General features: G+C 40.2%; 3 protein-coding genes across 3 annotated transcripts in view; all 3 read right to left on the bottom strand.

Moving 5' to 3' along the window:
* tmcc3 (transmembrane and coiled-coil domain family 3) overlaps positions 1–1,393 on the bottom strand; it is a 120,991-nt gene extending 119,598 nt beyond the window's left edge. The window contains exon 1 of the mRNA XM_084911129.1: positions 563–1,393. The gene's annotated coding sequence lies outside the window, so the exon portion shown is untranslated. The remainder of the gene's footprint in view (positions 1–562) is intronic.
* A 112-nt stretch (positions 1,394–1,505) lies between these two features.
* On the bottom strand, positions 1,506–4,524 carry ndufa12 (NADH:ubiquinone oxidoreductase subunit A12). The gene is made up of 4 exons (XM_084911134.1): positions 4,398–4,524; positions 3,990–4,075; positions 2,061–2,148; positions 1,506–1,761 (listed from the first exon to the last, which is right to left on the bottom strand). Exons 1-4 carry the CDS (start codon positions 4,484–4,486, stop codon positions 1,581–1,583), a joined length of 444 nt encoding a protein of 147 aa, XP_084767260.1. The 5' UTR covers positions 4,487–4,524; the 3' UTR covers positions 1,506–1,580.
* A 3,114-nt stretch (positions 4,525–7,638) lies between these two features.
* Positions 7,639–17,774, bottom strand: part of fgd6 (FYVE, RhoGEF and PH domain containing 6) — a 31,810-nt gene continuing 21,674 nt past the window's right edge. The window contains exons 7-21 of the mRNA XM_084910027.1: positions 15,589–15,745; positions 15,276–15,363; positions 14,748–14,798; positions 14,599–14,657; positions 14,442–14,513; positions 12,538–12,606; positions 12,369–12,452; positions 10,939–11,018; positions 10,754–10,856; positions 10,523–10,666; positions 10,334–10,436; positions 9,989–10,083; positions 9,775–9,903; positions 9,546–9,694; positions 7,639–9,027 (exon numbers count right to left, since the gene is read on the bottom strand). Coding sequence (XP_084766153.1) covers positions 8,985–9,027; positions 9,546–9,694; positions 9,775–9,903; positions 9,989–10,083; positions 10,334–10,436; positions 10,523–10,666; positions 10,754–10,856; positions 10,939–11,018; positions 12,369–12,452; positions 12,538–12,606; positions 14,442–14,513; positions 14,599–14,657; positions 14,748–14,798; positions 15,276–15,363; positions 15,589–15,745 — 1,426 coding nt within the window. The 3' untranslated portion in view covers positions 7,639–8,984. The remainder of the gene's footprint in view (positions 9,028–9,545; positions 9,695–9,774; positions 9,904–9,988; positions 10,084–10,333; positions 10,437–10,522; positions 10,667–10,753; positions 10,857–10,938; positions 11,019–12,368; positions 12,453–12,537; positions 12,607–14,441; positions 14,514–14,598; positions 14,658–14,747; positions 14,799–15,275; positions 15,364–15,588; positions 15,746–17,774) is intronic.

Below are 17,774 nucleotides of genomic sequence, written 5' to 3'. Positions count from 1 at the left end.
TTAGCTTCAGGTTGAAATCTCTTCAACAAACCATAGATGTTTGGGACATGATCTCATAGATGTTATTTCTTCTCATTCTGATCATTTTACTTAATTTTTGGAAGGTTTTAAACTACTTTAGAATAAAGGAAATTCCCCCCCCCCCCCCCCCAAAAAGTATATTTTAAAGGGTTTCAAAAACTAACAAACAAAACAAAAAACAAAAACACAACCGTTGCTGCCACATTTCCTTGTTCAACAATGAACATTTTTCTTCTTTTCACAGCATAACAAACAGCTGTCAGATCATTATGACATTTTTGGTATGATTAGACGAGAAAATATTTTTTTTTTTTAAATCATGTTTTTTTTTTGTATAAATATACAAAGAGGTGCTAAAAAAACACTGAGTTTTCCAAACTACTTATATTTTTAATAAATGATGCAAACAGACCGTCAAATGCTGCACATCATTTTTGCAAAGTGGACACCAATAAAAAGGTGCAACCTATGTTGGAGTAAAAAGGGATGTGTGGAAATGCTCAGATACTCAGACTGTGTAAATAATAAAAGACAGACGTACCTGTCAGTGTGCAGCCCTGCAGAGAGCTCTGGGCTGGTCTTGACATTCACAGGGAGTGTGGCACTGTGTTACCATCAGTGCGGCTTTTAGTCGGGCACTTGAGAGGATCTCTGCATATCTCAGTGAAGTGCTGCAGGCTGCAATTTTCCAGCTCAGCCTAATCCTGCACTAATCAACAGGCACACACAACAGACGCACAGTGCAACCAGTTTACTAATGCAGTCCTGGTCTTGACTTCCTGTCCAGTGTTTGAGTTTTAGTCTGTCTGGATTTAAAAAAAATTTCTCTCTCTCTCTTTCTGTCACACCTCTGTGAATGAGTTTTTCTGCAATGCAGAGCCAATTTAGTGGAATTACAAAAATATCTGAGCATCCATGAAAAGCTTAAAATAAGCAAAGAGGTGTTTCCACCTGATGTGCACTGATAAAAAAAAAAAGGAAAAATTCAAAGGAAAAGCTGGTAGGAAGCAAAAAGAAACTAAAAAAATCTTATTACCAAAATATGCAGAAGAGCATCTGAAACCTTAAAGAAGATGGGCTACAAGCAGAATCGTCATCAGGAAACTACGGTAACAAATTTGGACAACAGACATTTGAAAAAAAAACAAAAAACATCTTTTCTGATTAGTTTTAATGCTGCTGAAACATAGGGTCAGAATTTTGTGTAAATATTAAAGCATGAATCCTGTATTGTACCAACAGTACAGGGCTGGTAGCTTTGTGTAGCAGTGTGTGTGGTTTTAAAAGCTTAAAACATCAATAAACTCCAAGGTTCTCCATCTTCTTTGAACAGCATTTAAAATCATTTCTATTTGTAGAAAATCACCAAAGCCATTATACTACATACATGATGTTTTTGATTTAAAAATAATTTAGAGGTGTCTGATGTCCAAGCTTTCAAGAAAAAAGTGAAAACCCTTTCACGTAAGGACTCGCACCACAAACACAGGTATAGAGGTTTTATTTACGACAGGGATACAGGAAAGGAACCATAATTTACAATGTGGATGATGACGAGCTCACTGAGCTCCGGCTTTGGGGGGAACCCACTCGTGGATCTTCTTGCGGGTGGTGGAATAGGGCACGTACTGCTGTGGGGTGCCGCTCACGTTGAACTGGTGAATCTCAGCCAGGAACTTCTTGGGCTCCGGAGGATGTGTGGTAGGGGGGTTGTCGGTCATGCAGTGCAGCCAGCAATGCCTGAAGAGTGCACAGAGGGAGGCTTAAACAACACCAGCTTTTAAATGATCAAACTCTAAGTCTTAAAAAAAAAAAGATTCCTCTTTCACCATCTCATACTAGTTCTTTCTTTTGCACAAAACATTATTCTTTACAGTAAATACTAAACATAATTTGGATTACTGGAAAATTATATATACACAATTATATATTATGGACACTTTCTAACATTAAAAATGTACATTATTGGTTTTCTACATTTCTTATTGAGCTTTTTAACTGATTCCAGATCCTATTTGAATCCATTATAAAAGCCGCACCATTCAGCTGGCACCATGCTGCCGTCCACCTCCCACAGAGTCCTCTTCCCGTTCATTTCTGTGGTGTAGATCACCCAGCGGTGACGTCCTGATCGCACAAAGACAAAACACAAACTAAGACTAGGGATTTTCTTTGAAGGAGCATTTAAATTCATCCTAAATTACACTTAACCTCCTAACATCCAACAGGTTGCTGGAGACCCATCAAAGACCTGAAGTTTAATTTACTTTGGCTTTACTATTTTTTTCCTGTCAAAGGCAGTTGACTTAGACTGAACTCAAATCCTTCCTCTAACCATAGACAGGTCACCATTGACATAATGCCTGTGCTAAGGAGCAAGATTAGGGAATCGCCAAGGTCAAATTCAGGTTAAACCCTGAATTTTCAGTGTTGCCAAGATGGTTCACTTCTCTTCCTCTTCATCACCATGGTAACTGATGCAGCAGCCCTAACCTGCTCAATGACTTTGGACCGATTCTCAGTTCTCTGTAAATCAGCATCACTATTTCTGGAAGATCTCTCGGACATCAGTGCCTCTTACTGAACCAGGCTTGAAGTACACTGGTTCCTAATGCCTGAGGCACGATCTTTGCTCCTGCCGGAATTGAAGCTGGCATTTTTTTATTTTATTTTTTAAACACAACAGAGCCCCTCACATCTAACCATTCATTTACTGGAATATACATTAATCTGAGTTGTGATACTGATAAAAACCATAGTCACACAGTCTGCTGGCCAGCATTCCTTCCTGGCATCAAACAAATTTAATCGTCATAAATGTACTGTTTGAGTCATGGGGGCAGCAGTCTAAGAACAGACACACAGACCTTCCTCTCCCCAAGGTGATTCCCAAAGAGCTATCAGCTGAAAGCTTGGCATATCTCACCATGATGTGCAGTGTGTCCTTAAAAGGTTTGAGGAAACTGGACAAGTGCGTGACCAAAAAAAAAAAAAAAAGTGGCAGGCCTAAAAACTATCTACACCAGATAAACAGTATCTGAAGGCCATGTTCTTAAGAATTATAAGACATGACAAGAACTGAGAGATGCCTCTGGTGCTTCAGCTGATCATCTAAAAACCTCACTGAATCACGGAGACCTCACCAGTAATGGTCTCAGTGGAAAAGTGGCTGTCAAGAAGCCATTCTTAAGGAAGGGCGGGAGAAAAGGCTGGGGTATGCCAAATTACATGAGAACTAGACTGAAAATCAGTGGAACTGATTCTGATGGAATAAGGTCAGGAGAGGAAGACAAACGTGAGCATGTACAACCATCTGTAAAACATGGTAGAGGCTCTGTCATGGTTTGCAGCCATGCAATGCAATATCATCTGAAAGAAATCTGACTGACAGGAGCTTTGTGTTCCTGCATGACATTGATCCAAGCACGCTGCCAATGCAGTAAAAGCGTACATGGATAGAAAGACACACAATGGAGCACTATCAGACATGGACTGGCCTCCCTAGAGCTCATACTTTAACATTATTGAAGCGGTGTGGGACCATCTAAAGGCAGCAAACATCTAAACAAGAGCTTTGAGTGTCCTTCAAGAAGCTGGAGAGCTATTCCTACTTAAAAACATTACAAGAAATCTCACCTGAGAGAGTTCAGGATGTGTTAAAGAAAAATGGTGGTCACATTAAACATTAGAATTAGAACTGTATATAAGACAAAGCAGAGAAAGTACATTCCATCAATGTTTGCACATGTTGCAATAAATCGCTGCACCTAATTTTCCATTTTCCTTGTAAAATATAAATAAATGTGAAAAGATCACGGCTGGATCAGTAAATCCCAGACTGATTTATCGAGTTGATACCCACCTTAAACTACCCTGACTGCAAACATTAGGATGAGTGAAACCAGATAACAGAAAGATCTGTAGACGTGAAACAGTCACTATAGAGCTCTGAAATTAATTTGACTCACCGAAGAAGTAATGCTTCTTGTCCTCATAGTATTTATTTCCATATTTATCCACACCGACCAGTGTGCCCGTTTTTATATCATTCACTCTGCCAATAAAATAGGAAGACAGACGTTAGTTTCCCCAAAACTTGCAGGTCATAAACACAACATCAAGTAGCATTTACATAACCTTATTTTGAAAACGAATCACCTTTAAAGTCCTAAAGTTTTGATAGTTTTCACACATTTCCTCAAGCCCTTTAATGGACTTTACACCATTTTCTTAATGTCTAGCTAATCAGGAGTCCTTTACAGCATGCTAACTTCAGCTAGCTCTCCAAATCCCCGCTTCTTTTCTGCCGCATTTAACCCTTATCTTTCACCTCCAGCGGATAAACACAGACGGCACACACGTCTTATTAAACTCACCTGAACAGCTGGAGCAAAAAACCCCGGACTCCTCCATGACCCCCTATCTGCCCCAAAGCCCTTCGGACAAGGTTTCCATACCCCGCCATCTTAAGACGGAAAGATTACTAGGACGGACCGTTCGGTCGGGGGAAACAAGGCCCAGAACTTAAGTTCCATCTTCTCTCTCTCTCTCTCTCTCCCGCTCCGCAGGATTACGTCACATAACTTGGTCTTTAACCTCCTAAGACCCGAACTCTTCCATGGCATGCATTTTTAATTTCTCTTTGATATTTGGGTATATTAGGACCCGATGAATTTAAAAACAAAGAATCACCAGATTTATTTATTTATTTTACCTGATTTTTGTTTCCAAGAAAAATGAGAGCCACATATGAGGATATTCGTTTTAAATTTCGATAAAACAGAGGCAGTATATTGTTCTCGTAAGTGGACATCAGGCCCTTGTAGAGCAAAATTTAGTATTTTGGTCTAAATAACCCAAAATGTGATGTCCACATATGTGGACGCCAGGTCCTAGGAGGTTAAGCAAGATCCGATGTCCACTACAAGAGGGAGAGACGATTTGAAAAAAGCTTTTCTGATGTTTTTATTCTTTCCATATGGGACGCAGGTGTATTAACTTAGAAACCACATTAATTTGAGCAGACTCGTGCTTTGGTCTTTGTTGAATGTGAATGTGTGTGTACGAATAAGTTGATTTTAACACCATTTTAACACCATCAAACCTAATATTGATCAACTGTTTAATAAATTAACCCGGGCAGAGCACCTTAACCTTATCCAGAAACCCCCGGAGAACATAATGACAAGTGCTGAAATTGAGACTTTTCACAGGGAGTTGACAGATAAAATGACTACCTTCAGTCGACTCAAAGATATTTACTCCCTATGATGCTACCAGGAAGAAATATTTCAGACACGGTAATCTCTAGGTCTCCAGAGCAAACAGATGAGTTACCCTTTTCTTTTGAAGTCGTCTACGTGACTGTTGAAGACTCCATGCAAAAGTTCTTGCAAAACATTCTTCCATGGTTACAGAATGATGCTTTGGATCAAACTGTCCAAAGTAAAACGTTTCTGGTGCCATGGAAGACATCCAGGATGTGATTTTAAGAGCACTGACCCCAACAGAGGAAAAAGAAAGTGACAGACTGTGTGAACCACAGTCAAGTCCAGATTCTCCTCCCAAAAATGAAACCGTCTCCTGTGTGAAGTGTACTAGAGCAGGACCAACCTCCAGAACAAAGCCCTGAGCCTGAACCAATCACTGACACTGGGACTACAGAAGGTCAAAGTCAGCCATCAACCTCTAAGAACTTACAGGAGGATCCCCCTAAAAGTTTGATATCACTTCTTGCTGCTGAGAGAATTGCCAATGACTGCATTTCTTGTCTGATCATGAAGATCCTCAAGAAATGCATATTCCATTGCATTTTGCATTTTGAATTTTGAAATGAAAGCTGTCATCAGATGTCTTACAGATGTGGCTGTAGATAACATCACAAGCACAGAATATCTGAGTGCTCTTAAGAAAAACATGCATCATCATGCATCATCAAGAAAATGAGTGAAGCCCTCATCGAGGAGTTTGGCTCTCCAGATGAGCTTTTGCATTCTGCACTGACTGTTTCAGAAGATTCAACTTTTTATGAAATTCTTCTGGCTCACTAGAAAGTTGTTCTTGAGGTCTTACTCACGCAAGCAAAGAAGTCTAGAGGTTCTACGTTCTTTCGAGCAGTGGGAAAAGCTTTTATGACTTTTTCCCACTACCATGCTTCTTTTAAGATCTTGAAGCCTTTAATGATTTAATCAAAAACAATCTAATTGGCCTTTAGAAGTATACTTCATCTTCTCTCCCTATATTCTCTTTTCATCACCCCCAACCGGTCGCAGCAGATGGCCACCCCTTCTTGAGCCTGGTTCTGCTGGAGGTTTCTTCCTAAAGGGAGTTTTTCCTCCCCACTGTTGCCTAGTGCTTGCTCAAAGGGGGATCATTTGATTGTTGGGTTTTTTTTCTGGCTAATACTGTAGTGTTTTCACCTTACAGTATAAAGCACCTTGAGGAGACTGTTATTTTACCATGACGCTAACTGAATTTTAAAAACATCTTTTATAGCATCAAAGTAAAACAAAACAACTAAAGTATACGTCATTCGAATTAATCAAAATGTCTAACCTGACAAAAAAAAGGATTCACCCAAAAATCCAAATCACAAACACATTCTGATTTTTTGTTGTGTTTTATTGTGTTGTCAAGTATGGAATTTGTGCATTCTGGTCATCAGTACTGGTTTTGTATTAGAGCAGAATTTAAAGTAGTATTAGATAAAAGTGGTTGGGTGCAAGATGAACACAATTCATGAAACCATTAAATGTTGCTATTACAGGCAGTAAATGAATATCTGTGGTGACTTTAACAGTTTTCAGGGATTGAAGCACATTTCTGCACATAGAATGATCCAAAATGAAAAGTCTAAAGCCAAAAGCCTGAGTAAGATGGACATTCTCATCACGGTCTCCTAGTCCTCCTTTTTGAGTCGCCATTTTCTTTCCCTCTCCTCCTTACTGCTCTTTCCTGAGCTCTTTTCCTGGGTCCTCACCCTCCAACTCCAAGGACCTGGAGGTTAATGAAGAACGTCAGTTGATGCCGGATCATTGAAATAACTGCATTTGTGAAGCTGCCTCTCTTTGCTTGTATGTTTGCTTTGTTTTACTCTGTTTAACTTACCCCTATTCTCTTCTGTGTAGAAGCCTAAAAGAAATCTGACAGAGAATTGTGAATCTAGACAAATTCACTAACTGGAAACCTTCTGCCTCAAGCTTTGCGAAACACTTTGTTGTAAATAAACCTGCCACTTCAGAGAAGATCAGTTTTCATGAAATTGAAGAAAATCATCAGATTTTTAAGCACCTATGTAAGATTTGTAATTTAAGAAAAATCTTGGGCCTTAAAAGAGATGCATGACTGAATGTCAGACCAGAGCAGTAAGTTCTCAGGACCTCCCTGGTCTGTTGCAGGTCTAACTTAGACAGGCAGCCATTCACCTTTACATTCACACAATTTAGAAATCACTATTTAACTTAATATGCACGTCTTTGGACTGTGGAAGGAAGGCAGAGGACCCAAAGAACCTAACCAGTAGGTGGATTCAGACTCTTCTTGCTGTGAGGTGACAGCGCTAATGACTGTGGCACCAAATAGCCACTGCTTTTAATCACAGAAATGAAGACAAGAGGATAAGTTTTATATTCATATATATTTTATTAAAAACTGTTTCCTGACAGTTTAGAAATGCTGTTTATAAGAGACTCTAACGCGTATAGAGTGGATGTTTACAAATGTTATTGTATAAGCTCTGATCACACTCTCCCCCTTTTTATTACGTTACTAAAAAAAAGTTTCTGTTTCTGGGTTTGTTCAAATGTGACATCAACACACAGACTGTGTGCAACAAACAAAAAAGACTGCAACAAAATGCAGTTTTTTTAAACATGTTGAAAGGCTGAGGACCCTAGCGGGACAGTGCGCCATGCATGTCCTACGCTGCAAGGAATTTCAATCTGTGCTGCTGCTGCTGCAGTCTATCTCAAACAGGAGGATATAGAAGGCACAAAATCTGCTAAATGCAAGAATGAATATTTCCTTAGAAATATATAGTTCATGTGTATTGCCTACAGTGTTTTCTCATTAAAAAAAGCCCCATGTATTAAAAATAAAATTATTTTGAAGGGTATGAAGGTCTCTGATAACAAACCCTGACTCCCAAAATTAAATGCAGCCTGCGCTTTTTAAACAATAAATCTTCCTATTTTATAAATATTAGCTCTCGGCTTTAAAAAACAACAATAACAACAACAGCAAAAAAAACAAGGTCAGCGTTGTTCTTTAATGTACACAGTTTTACCCTTTGACCACTTCCTATGTGGCTCAACAGGCCAAAAAACCTATATACAATAATCTTCATGACACTTCCAGTTGTCTCCAGGATGTTTGTTATTAAAGAATCTCTTGACCAGAGAGATGCATTTAAAGAATGTCCACTTCCTGTTTCTGTTAAAGCCTGATTTTCACATTAAAAGCCCATGCTGTTACATATATGAACTCTCCTCAGACATTAGTGCCAATCACACATGATTGGTATTTTATGTTATTTGTGTGCAGCCAGTATGAAGTTTGTTTCACGCGGATTCCTTCGCCCAACAGCGTTTGAAAAATCATCCCCAGACTTCCGACTTCCAAGGATTTCCGAGGGACTTTAAAAAGCCCATTTAACTGTTTGGTCTCACTTCCACACACGTGCTTCTGGACTTGACCTTTGACCCGCAGCTGCTACTCACTTTTTGCACCGCTGAGCATCAGAAGCTGAAAATAAGTTCAGAAAAACCAGTTCTTGGAGAGCTAAGGAGTCTGGCTTTCAAGCAGAGTTTGTGACGCTCTGCAGCAGGCTTCAGTTTAAAGTAGACAGTCCACCTGGAGTCCTTCCTGAGCTGGTGACCTCTGACCTGTGATCAATCAGGGGTCGTAAGTTGTCTTTCAACTGGCTCCGGGGCTGTCACACAACTTCACTACTGAAAAAAGGGGGATTACTGCTCGAGAATCATTGCCTCCTGGAAGGCTTCGATCCATCTGAAAGTAAGAATGCCAAAAACAGAAAATAAGCTGAGTTTTAATGCACTCGGATCAACTTTTTGATCTTATTCACAGCAAGATCTGTTTAAGCAATAGTTATTTATGTTATTTTCTGACATCAAAATGTAGGAAAAGAAACCGCCTAACCCACATGGTGATGTGGATGTTTACCTAAGTGTCACTTTCTGAAGATCAGAACAGATCAAACATCCCGAGTATCAACGATTGTTTCTGACTGTCAGTGAAACTGAAATTGTGATATATCCCATAATACTGAAGCTATACTGAACAGAGACTAGATTTCAGCTTCAGATTAGGACAAACAGAGTGTTTTAAAATGTGTTTGTTAGCTATGAAAATGCAACATGAAATCAGCTCATTGCCTGCTGCCTGGATATTAACAGTATTAACAACCACGCTGGAATCAAACGCCTGTTTCACGTAGTTACCACAAATGTTAGCGAGCAAACAAAAATCTCTAATATTACCACATTACTGGACTGTTTGTCAGATACCTCTGTGCCGTGGGGATGTCGTCAGCTTTGAAGATGTAGAACAGTGTGTTTTTGTGATACAGCTTGAACTGCAGCTTCTGAGCGGGTCCGTTCTTCTCCTCTCTCAGGAAGAAACCCAGCAAAGGTTGGCTCTCCAACGCTGCCACATCCTACACGGAAAAAATACGTGTTTAAAGTCTGAAAAAATGCACAGCTTACAGAAAAACATGAGATCACTTAGCTACAGTACCTCACTGGCAGCGTAGGTGTACAGGACTTTATTCTTAATGACAAACCACAGCCTCTTCCACTGCTTCTTGTTGCCTTTTGACCTGTTTAGGTAGCCACTCATGGAGGAATTCTCAGTGTTGGCAGACACCTGGTAAACATGCAAAAAATGAATCCTTGCAATGCCAAAGATGCAAAATAACATCACACATTTGACATAAATTTAGCCCGTTTACCTCTTTCAGTGCAGCAGGAATCTTCTTCTGTTTCCTGGTGAAGGAGAAAGCTCCAGATTTGATGGGAGAAATTGATGTTGAAGCACAGCGGTCACCTAAAATATGATAACATGTTACTAAATAGGACAGAAGACCGGAGTTATGTAGAAAATGTGTAGAAATTTTAGTTTTATCCTTAATTGATTAAGACTTCAGGCTGTGAAATTGTCCATAAGTGTACGTATCAAATTATAAAACCATCAGATTTCAGTTCTTTGGCGCTTTTTGCCTTTTCACATCCTTCCAAACACTTAAACTGAGACATCCTGCTGCTGGTTATCCAGCGCAACCTTCCTCTGTACTCACTGTTCTCCTGTAGCTTTGCAAAGCAGTGATCACACACACGAGCTGGTTGGTTCTTTAAGTACTCCAGGTAGTATTTGTTGGCAGAGCACGCCTGACACACCACCTGTTGGACGCACACAGAGCCGCCATGAGAAGAGAGTCATGTAATAGAAAATGTGACGGAGTGGCCGTTGTTATAGCGATACAGACCTTTCCACAGGCGCGGCAATGGTGCCTCCTCCAAGTGAGGGTGAACTCGCAGGTGCAGATCATACACATGGTGGCCCTCAGGTCTGGGATCCAGATGGGAGCCTTTGAGCCTAACGGGGCACCGCTATCAACGACCCCCTCCGACTGCGGCGAGAGAGGCTTCGGGTTAATATGGATGCACACCAGGTGAAATTATCACACTGTCCACCCACACAGACGTCACGTTCTTACCTCCTCCTGACTTCGGCTCGATATGAAGGTGATTTTCTTCTTCGTGTAGTCGTCTATGGCCTTGGCGATGGCCTCCAGCCACTCGTCTCTCTCGGTAGCTGAGCTGTGAACACAAGCAGCACTCGTGGGTTTACAGCTCACGATGGGTGCACAAAATCTGATGCAGTACTCGCCCGAGTGCTTACCTCGCTGACAGGATGAAAGAGCGTTCAACGCTCTCGATGTTCAGCTCGTTCTGATAGGCCTCCTGGCTGGGCTTACTCACCTGCAAAAATTCAAAAGCAAGTAAACTGAAGCTGCTGCTGCACACACAACAGGCAGTATTTCAGTGTAGATGCAACACGAGTAAATGTGTAGTAGAGGGTTTAAAAAGAAAACCCCCAGCAGATCCCCCGACTTCAGCTTTTAGGACTACAATTTTATTTGCTTTCAGTTTTGTTGCTGAAACGACAGTTTCATAAACTTTATATAATCGTTCACTGAAGATTTTACTCAGACTTTGACTTTTTTAAAAATCAGACTCAGATTTTGCTCAGGCTGTTGTTAGCTCATGAACACTGAAGGGAGAGCTCCATGGAATGGGTTTCAATGGCCGAGTGGCCTCATTCAAGCCGTACGTCACCAAGAATAATGCAAAGAGTCAGATGCAGTGGTGTAAAGCACACCGCCACTGGTTTCTAGAGCAGTGGAGACGTGTGCTCGGGAGTGATAAATGATCTGATGGATGAGTCTTGGCAGTCGGCAGGAGAACGATACTTTTCTGACTGCATTTTGCCGAGTGTTAAGTTTGGTGGATGGGGGATTATGATGTGGGGTTGTTTTTTAGGAGTTTGGCTCGGCCCCTTAGTTCCAGTGAAAGGAACTCGTAATGCATCAGCATACCAATCCAATCCAATCCAACTTTATTTACAAAGCACTTTAAAGCCAACACAGGACCAAAGTGCTTACAGTAAGTTAGTTAAGAACAATAGATAAAACGAAATGGCAAAAAATAAAAACTAATAAAATAAAAATCAAATAATAATTCATAATTAAAATGAATACCAAGACATTTCTTGCTCCCAACTTTGTGGGAACAGTTTGGGGATGGCCCCTTCCTGCTCCAACATGACTGTGCACCCTTGCACAAAGCAGGTCCATAAAGACATGGATGAGTGAGTTTGGTGTAGAAGTAGTTGATTGGCTTGCATAGAGACCGTTCCTAAACCCAACAGAACACCTTTGGGATGAAATAGAACGGATAATGCGAGACAAACTTTCTCATCCAACATCAACGTCTGATCTCAGAACTCACAAACACTCCTAAAGCTTCCGAAAAACCTTCCCAGAAGAGTTGAAGCTGTTATAGACGCATCATATTACATCCTATTGCAAGTTCCTTGAATAAAAAAGCAAAGACCTTATATTTCAGTTGTGGCAAATTCAAAACCTGCAAGTCCCACCACACCTCTTATGCTCAATTGGCCCGCACGTCACTTCCAGTTCACAATAACGTTTGATTGGCCTAGGTGTAAACAGGATTTTCAGCTGGTCTTGGATCTGCTGGTGGATCTCTAAGTAATAAAGTCAGCAATAAGAAAGTTAAGAAAGACAAGAAACCACCACCGTCTCTAACCTTCATCCCAGCCAGAGAAAGGACACTGTTGAGTTTATACTGGGCAGACTGGACTGGAGTGGTGTACATGAGCGCATCATTAAACTGAAAAAACAATCAGAAACAATAAAATGAGGCAGGCAGTGTGAGTGTAATGGTGAAGATTGTGTTGAATTCACTGGCTGCTCACCAGGAAGAACATCCGTGGCTGCATGACTTTCCTGGACAGCTTCATCAGCGTGCCCTCCTTCAGAAACACCTGCAAACACGGATACATTATAAGTAGGGCTGGGTATCGTCACTGATTTCTAGAATCGATTCGAATCCGATTCACAAGGTCCTGAATCGATTCAATTCGATTCGGTTCGATTTAAATCTGGGAAATTTTGCCTCAGACCGTCAGAAATATTATAATTCAGATCAGTACATTTACATATTTTTGTATCTATAAAAAGGAAGCTGACACTTTCCAGACTTTATCAAAGGTGTGAGCATCACAGCAGATGCCTTTGTGTCAAAGTAGCTGAAGATAAAACACAGAAAAACATGAAGGTGATTTTCCTGTTCTGGGATTTTATAAAAATATTCTGCAGTAGATCAAAAACGAAAGAAAACCATTAATCAACTTATGAACATTACCTCTGAAGTTACAGCGGTTTTATTACAGACACAGCTAAGCGTTTTGCATTTTGTATAATTTTAAAAAGTTTAAATTTGTTCAGAAGCCTATTGAACGGCAGAAATTAGGTTTTCTGTTCGGAAGTAAGTAAAAGGAAAAAAAACATCGGCCGACAGCGCTGTAAATAACGGTAGTCTTGTGCGTAACAAGCAAGCGAATAATGAAGAAAACAGATTTCGGGGATAGACGGGAAACTGTTCTTGAAGTTGAGAAAGAGAGAGAGAGAGAGAGAGAGAGAGAGAGAGAGAGAGAGAGAGCTGTGCATGAAGTGTGATTTTATTGTGGTAGAAGCAAAACAGCAAAAGTCAGAGTGAATCCATGACGATGTTTATGTGAAGCTTAGTTTGGATCTTCTTTTGCTGCTGGTTCGGTCAATAATGTTTGGAGAGAGATAAAACTAACAGCTTTAGAATCAGCGCAAAAAGGGCATAAACACAAAGCGCGGACCCGTCGAAACATCAGAATCAGCGAGCTGTCGGCTTTCAGCCCCGAACGTGTCCGTGCAGTCGGGTGAGAAAGGCGACATCTCACTGATTCTGATCCGCGGGTCCGCGCTTTGTGTTTACGTCTTTGTGCAGAAGCCGTGTACCTGCTCTCATTTACTGTTTTAGCTGTTTGGTGGTTGTCAAAATTTTGTGACGTTTCACCTGAGATTCTGGAATTTTGGGCAAAATACATTTATATAAAAAAATCAATTCAGGATTTTAATGAATCAATATCACGTTATCCAAGCCAGAATCGATTTTAATCGATGAATCGATTATTAAAACCCACCCGTATGTATAAGGTCACACCGTGCAAATAATCCACAGCGGTGTAATTATCTCTGCACACTTACAGCATTTATGACAACCTAACCACAGTTTACCCTCACTGAGAACATGCTGTGTAATAGTCAAGCATACATGATTTCAGCTGCAAGTTAGCGTGGAGACATGATACTCTAATTTTTACGGAAGAGGATCAGGGCCACTGAAAAAAAAGTGGGCACATCTTTTTTTTTTTCTTTTCCAGAATTCTGAGAAAAAAGTCAGAATTTTGAGATTAATGTCAGAATTCTGAGGAAAAAAAATCAGAATTCTGAAAAAAAAAAAAAAAAAGTCAGAATTCTAAGAAAAAAGTCAGAATTCTGAATTTAATGTCAGAATTCTGAGTAAAAAGTCAGATTTCTGAGATTAAATTCAGAATTCTGACCTTTTTCTCAGAATTCTGACATTAAATTCAGAATTCTGGAAAAGAAGAAAAAAAGATGTGCCCACTTTTTTTTTTTTCCGGTGGCCCTAATCTTCCATAAATTTTGCTTACCGCGTGCTGTTTGTGTTACTTATTTGTGTTGCTGTTGCTTAAACAATCTCCCACTGTAAGACCACTCTGTTAAGGCTGTTGGCGAAAAAATAACATTTTGAGTGACATACCCTGCCCGGCTGAACGATCTCATGGTGCCCAGTGAGGCTGTACTGAATCTGCATCAGCTTCTGAAAGTTATCCTGCAAAAACAAACCACCAAACACCTCAAGTGGCTTTCCATCACTGCAAAAACGTTGAAAGGCTTTAAAGGGAATCAGGTGTTACCCCTTGCTTCATGATGTCATTTGCATGGTTGGCCACCTCCTTCACGATACTGAGGGCAGCTGCATGGACAGCAAAGATAAAGCATCAGTGTTAAAGTGCCCAGCACAAAGGTGGAAACAGGAAGCAGTGAGGGATGTCCTTTATCTGACCTTGTGTGTCTTTGTAATCTTCAGAGTCCTCTGGAAGGTTCTTCAGGTAATCTAGGGAATAAAAACAGCGGGTCAGATTACAGACCTTCAGCTCATCAAGGATATACAACCATAGCTTTATTTTGTTGTGAAGAACTTTTCTTCTTCTTTTTTCTAGACTCTGGCGTCATTTTGGGTTTAGTTTAGACTTAAAGTCCCAGAACATCCATAAAAGAAAAGAAGTTTTGTACTTTTTGTCTGAAACATTTTTTCCCTCTTTGATATCAGAAGGATTTAGCTCAGTGTGCTGACAGCTTCTTATTTTCCTCAAAGTAATAAAGTAAATAATTGTAACTTTGTTCTGCAGAAAACAGGCTCTCCTTCGATCATCGTATTTGTCCACTGGGTGGCAGTGCACTCCCAAAACACCAGGACAGTTAAAACTTGACTTTACTCCAGCTTTCGTTCTCGTGCTGCCAATAAAAAGATTCAATAAAGTTTTGACCTGCAGCGTGTTGGAGCAGTGAATACGCCTCTCTGAGTTTGTACCTGTGAGCAACAGCTGGTACTGAGGGATCCTCTGCACTGGTTTCAGCAGGTAGTGTTTCAGAGCCAAGCTGGCACACCTTGGGCTCATCTGAGACAAAACAAGAGCAGAGTCACTCTAAATGCTGCTGCAAAACCCAAACAGATGCACAGACACAGCAAATCCCAATTATCCCACAGATATGAGAGGTTTTAGATATTATCTAAAGACCTTTATTATCATGGCTATGATGGTGCAGAGGCTTCTGATAATGTTTTTTTTTTTCATTTAAATTTTTCACTGAAGTCCTGGCTGGAAAAAAGTTTGGATCTCTACCTCAAACTCTCGGACAACGGCTGCAAACGCGGGGTTCTTCCTGCACTGCTCGTCCAGCAGAGCCACGTTGTTGTCAAACTGGCGGATGTAGGTGGAGTACATCTTTAGGTAAGGACCTTTCTGTACGAAAATGTCCGACAGCCTCTGATGGTCGCTCCTGTAACCAGATGGACATAAAGTTTCCTGAAGTCAATGAAACAGCTCTGATATATTAAAGCAGAAAAAAGAACTTCAGTTGGAAATCATCATGGGGAAAAACATCCAACTACAGAGAAGCAATCGTGTCGCATTTCATTTAACGTGTCCAAGTACTTTACTCGCCAGGAGTAAAATCATGGGGCACTTCACTGACTCTCATGTTTAACAGTTTTTATGACACATGAATTGTGATAAATATAAAAAACTGTAACTCTAAATAAGCAACTAAAAGTCAGGATGTGTCAGCCTCTGTTGTTACTAGTCTAACTTGCCTGGAAGTTCAGTGTTAAATTCCTGGAATATTCATATTATAGCAGTTTAATTCAATTTTGGCCATTGTGGTTATCTTTCCTACATGTTCCGAGCGCTGTCTTAAGATGTAGAAACACAAAGATACAACAGAAACCTTCAGGACTTAATCTAACGTCTGAATTTTAACCATACAGAGTGCAGCTGCTGGACCAAAACTAGGAAAGTAGAGTATCACGTGTCATTATGAGTATTTCTGCACTATATTTATTTTAGGATAAGTTTTAAAATGCTCATATTTTGAGTCTATAGCTGTTGTCAAACAGGCACAGCAGCCCTGAACTTTTCTCAGTGGATGTTTCCGGAGCGAGCTGCATGTGAGAAGGCCAGTGTCTGACTCAGCAGGACTGGACATTAAACAGTCTCATAGCGCCCAAGAATAAAGAGTGTGTGAGGCAACACTGCCTAATCCAGTGTGCTGACTTTAGTGTGTCTAAAGAACGCTTTCCTTTTGTGAGAAAGGGCAGCTGTTGACAATAACCTTACTTAATTCTTCAAAGATTGTCTCAACTTCATGTGTAAAAAGATCAGAGAGGATCAGCTCTTTGCTGTTAGGGTGACTCAGCTCATGAAAAACCTCCCTGAGGAGCTCTGACTCAACAAATCACCTCTAAAAACTCCTGTCAAGTCACCCTTTACTTTATGATACATTATGAATATATAATAAGATGAATCTCACTAGTTTTTTTCCTAAGTAATAGTTCTGATGAGAAATGTATTTATTGGTCCTTTATCTGACACAGTTCCACATGTAAAGTTTCAAACTGACCTCCAATAAACTTTATTGAGCATCTAAATCATAATGATGGTTCAGTATGCTGAGAGTAGCTACTGGTCTCGAGATATAAGACTAGAGAGTCGAGGAAGTATTGCTTACAAACTCCACAGGACTTTAAACAACATTCTCAAAACGAGGGACTGGTGTTTCACTTCAGTTTATGGTATAATAATAAAGTGAAACTATGACAAAAAAATAAAGGATCAATGAGCATGTTCTCCTCTGAGCTCATCGTTTTTTCCCCATTACTGTTATAAAGGCTTTTTTGATATAACTTATTTTAATACTGTATTAATGCAGTAGGTGTCTGATTAGGGCATAACTTTGCTTCTTTACCAACTAATAAAGAGCATGTTGTTTTTGTTTTTTTCTTAGTTTTGTCTAATTTGATTTAAAATAAGGCTTGTTATGCCTTTGTAGTTTACAATAAAATAAAGAAGGAGCACAGGCTGTATGCAAAAGATGGGCATCGCTAATCTGCATTCTTTCTAATGGCCACCAGGTGGCGACTCCTGTGGTAGTATTTATGATTATGATCTGTTAGCTATGTTTATGGGCTCAATCGCTACAGTTTCTTACTGACTAAAACATAATCACTTTTTTATGACCCACTCGAGTAAAAAAAAGGACAATAAAGTAACGTGTGCTCTCATGAGCCAATGAGAGTGCAGCGTTCTTTGGTTTCTCAGATGCAGATGCGTCAGATGCACTCAAGACATCAGGTTTCAGAAAGCTAAAGTGATGACGACTAAATAAAGCTCGAGACTTGACAAACTAAAGCTTTATTTCAACTTTTGTGTTGAATCTAGTAAAGCCCACCGCTTAGCTGATGCAAGTGTACAACACCGTTACTTTTTATGATGCCATTGACTCTTGCTTGTGATGTCCCTGCGTTGGTGTG

Source organism: Perissodus microlepis, chromosome 17 (genome assembly GCF_051167445.1).
Source record: "Perissodus microlepis isolate ML-2025 ecotype Zambia chromosome 17, ASM5116744v1, whole genome shotgun sequence".
Taxonomy (NCBI): Eukaryota; Metazoa; Chordata; class Actinopteri; order Cichliformes; family Cichlidae; genus Perissodus; species Perissodus microlepis.
This window is presented reverse-complemented; position numbering and strand designations above follow the sequence as displayed.

Excerpts from the sequence above, each read along its gene's own strand:
- ndufa12 (XM_084911134.1), bottom strand. The coding sequence starts at position 4,486 with ATGGCGGGGTATGGAAACCTTGTCCGAAGGGCTTTGGGGCAGATAGGG. Across the intron at positions 4,076-4,397 it reads TTTTTGCTCCAGCTGTTCAG|AGTGAATGATATAAAAACGG; the intron begins GTGAGTTTAATA and ends TTTTATTGGCAG. Across the intron at positions 1,762-2,060 it reads AGCATGGTGCCAGCTGAATG|GCATTGCTGGCTGCACTGCA; the intron begins GTGCGGCTTTTA and ends TGCACTCTTCAG.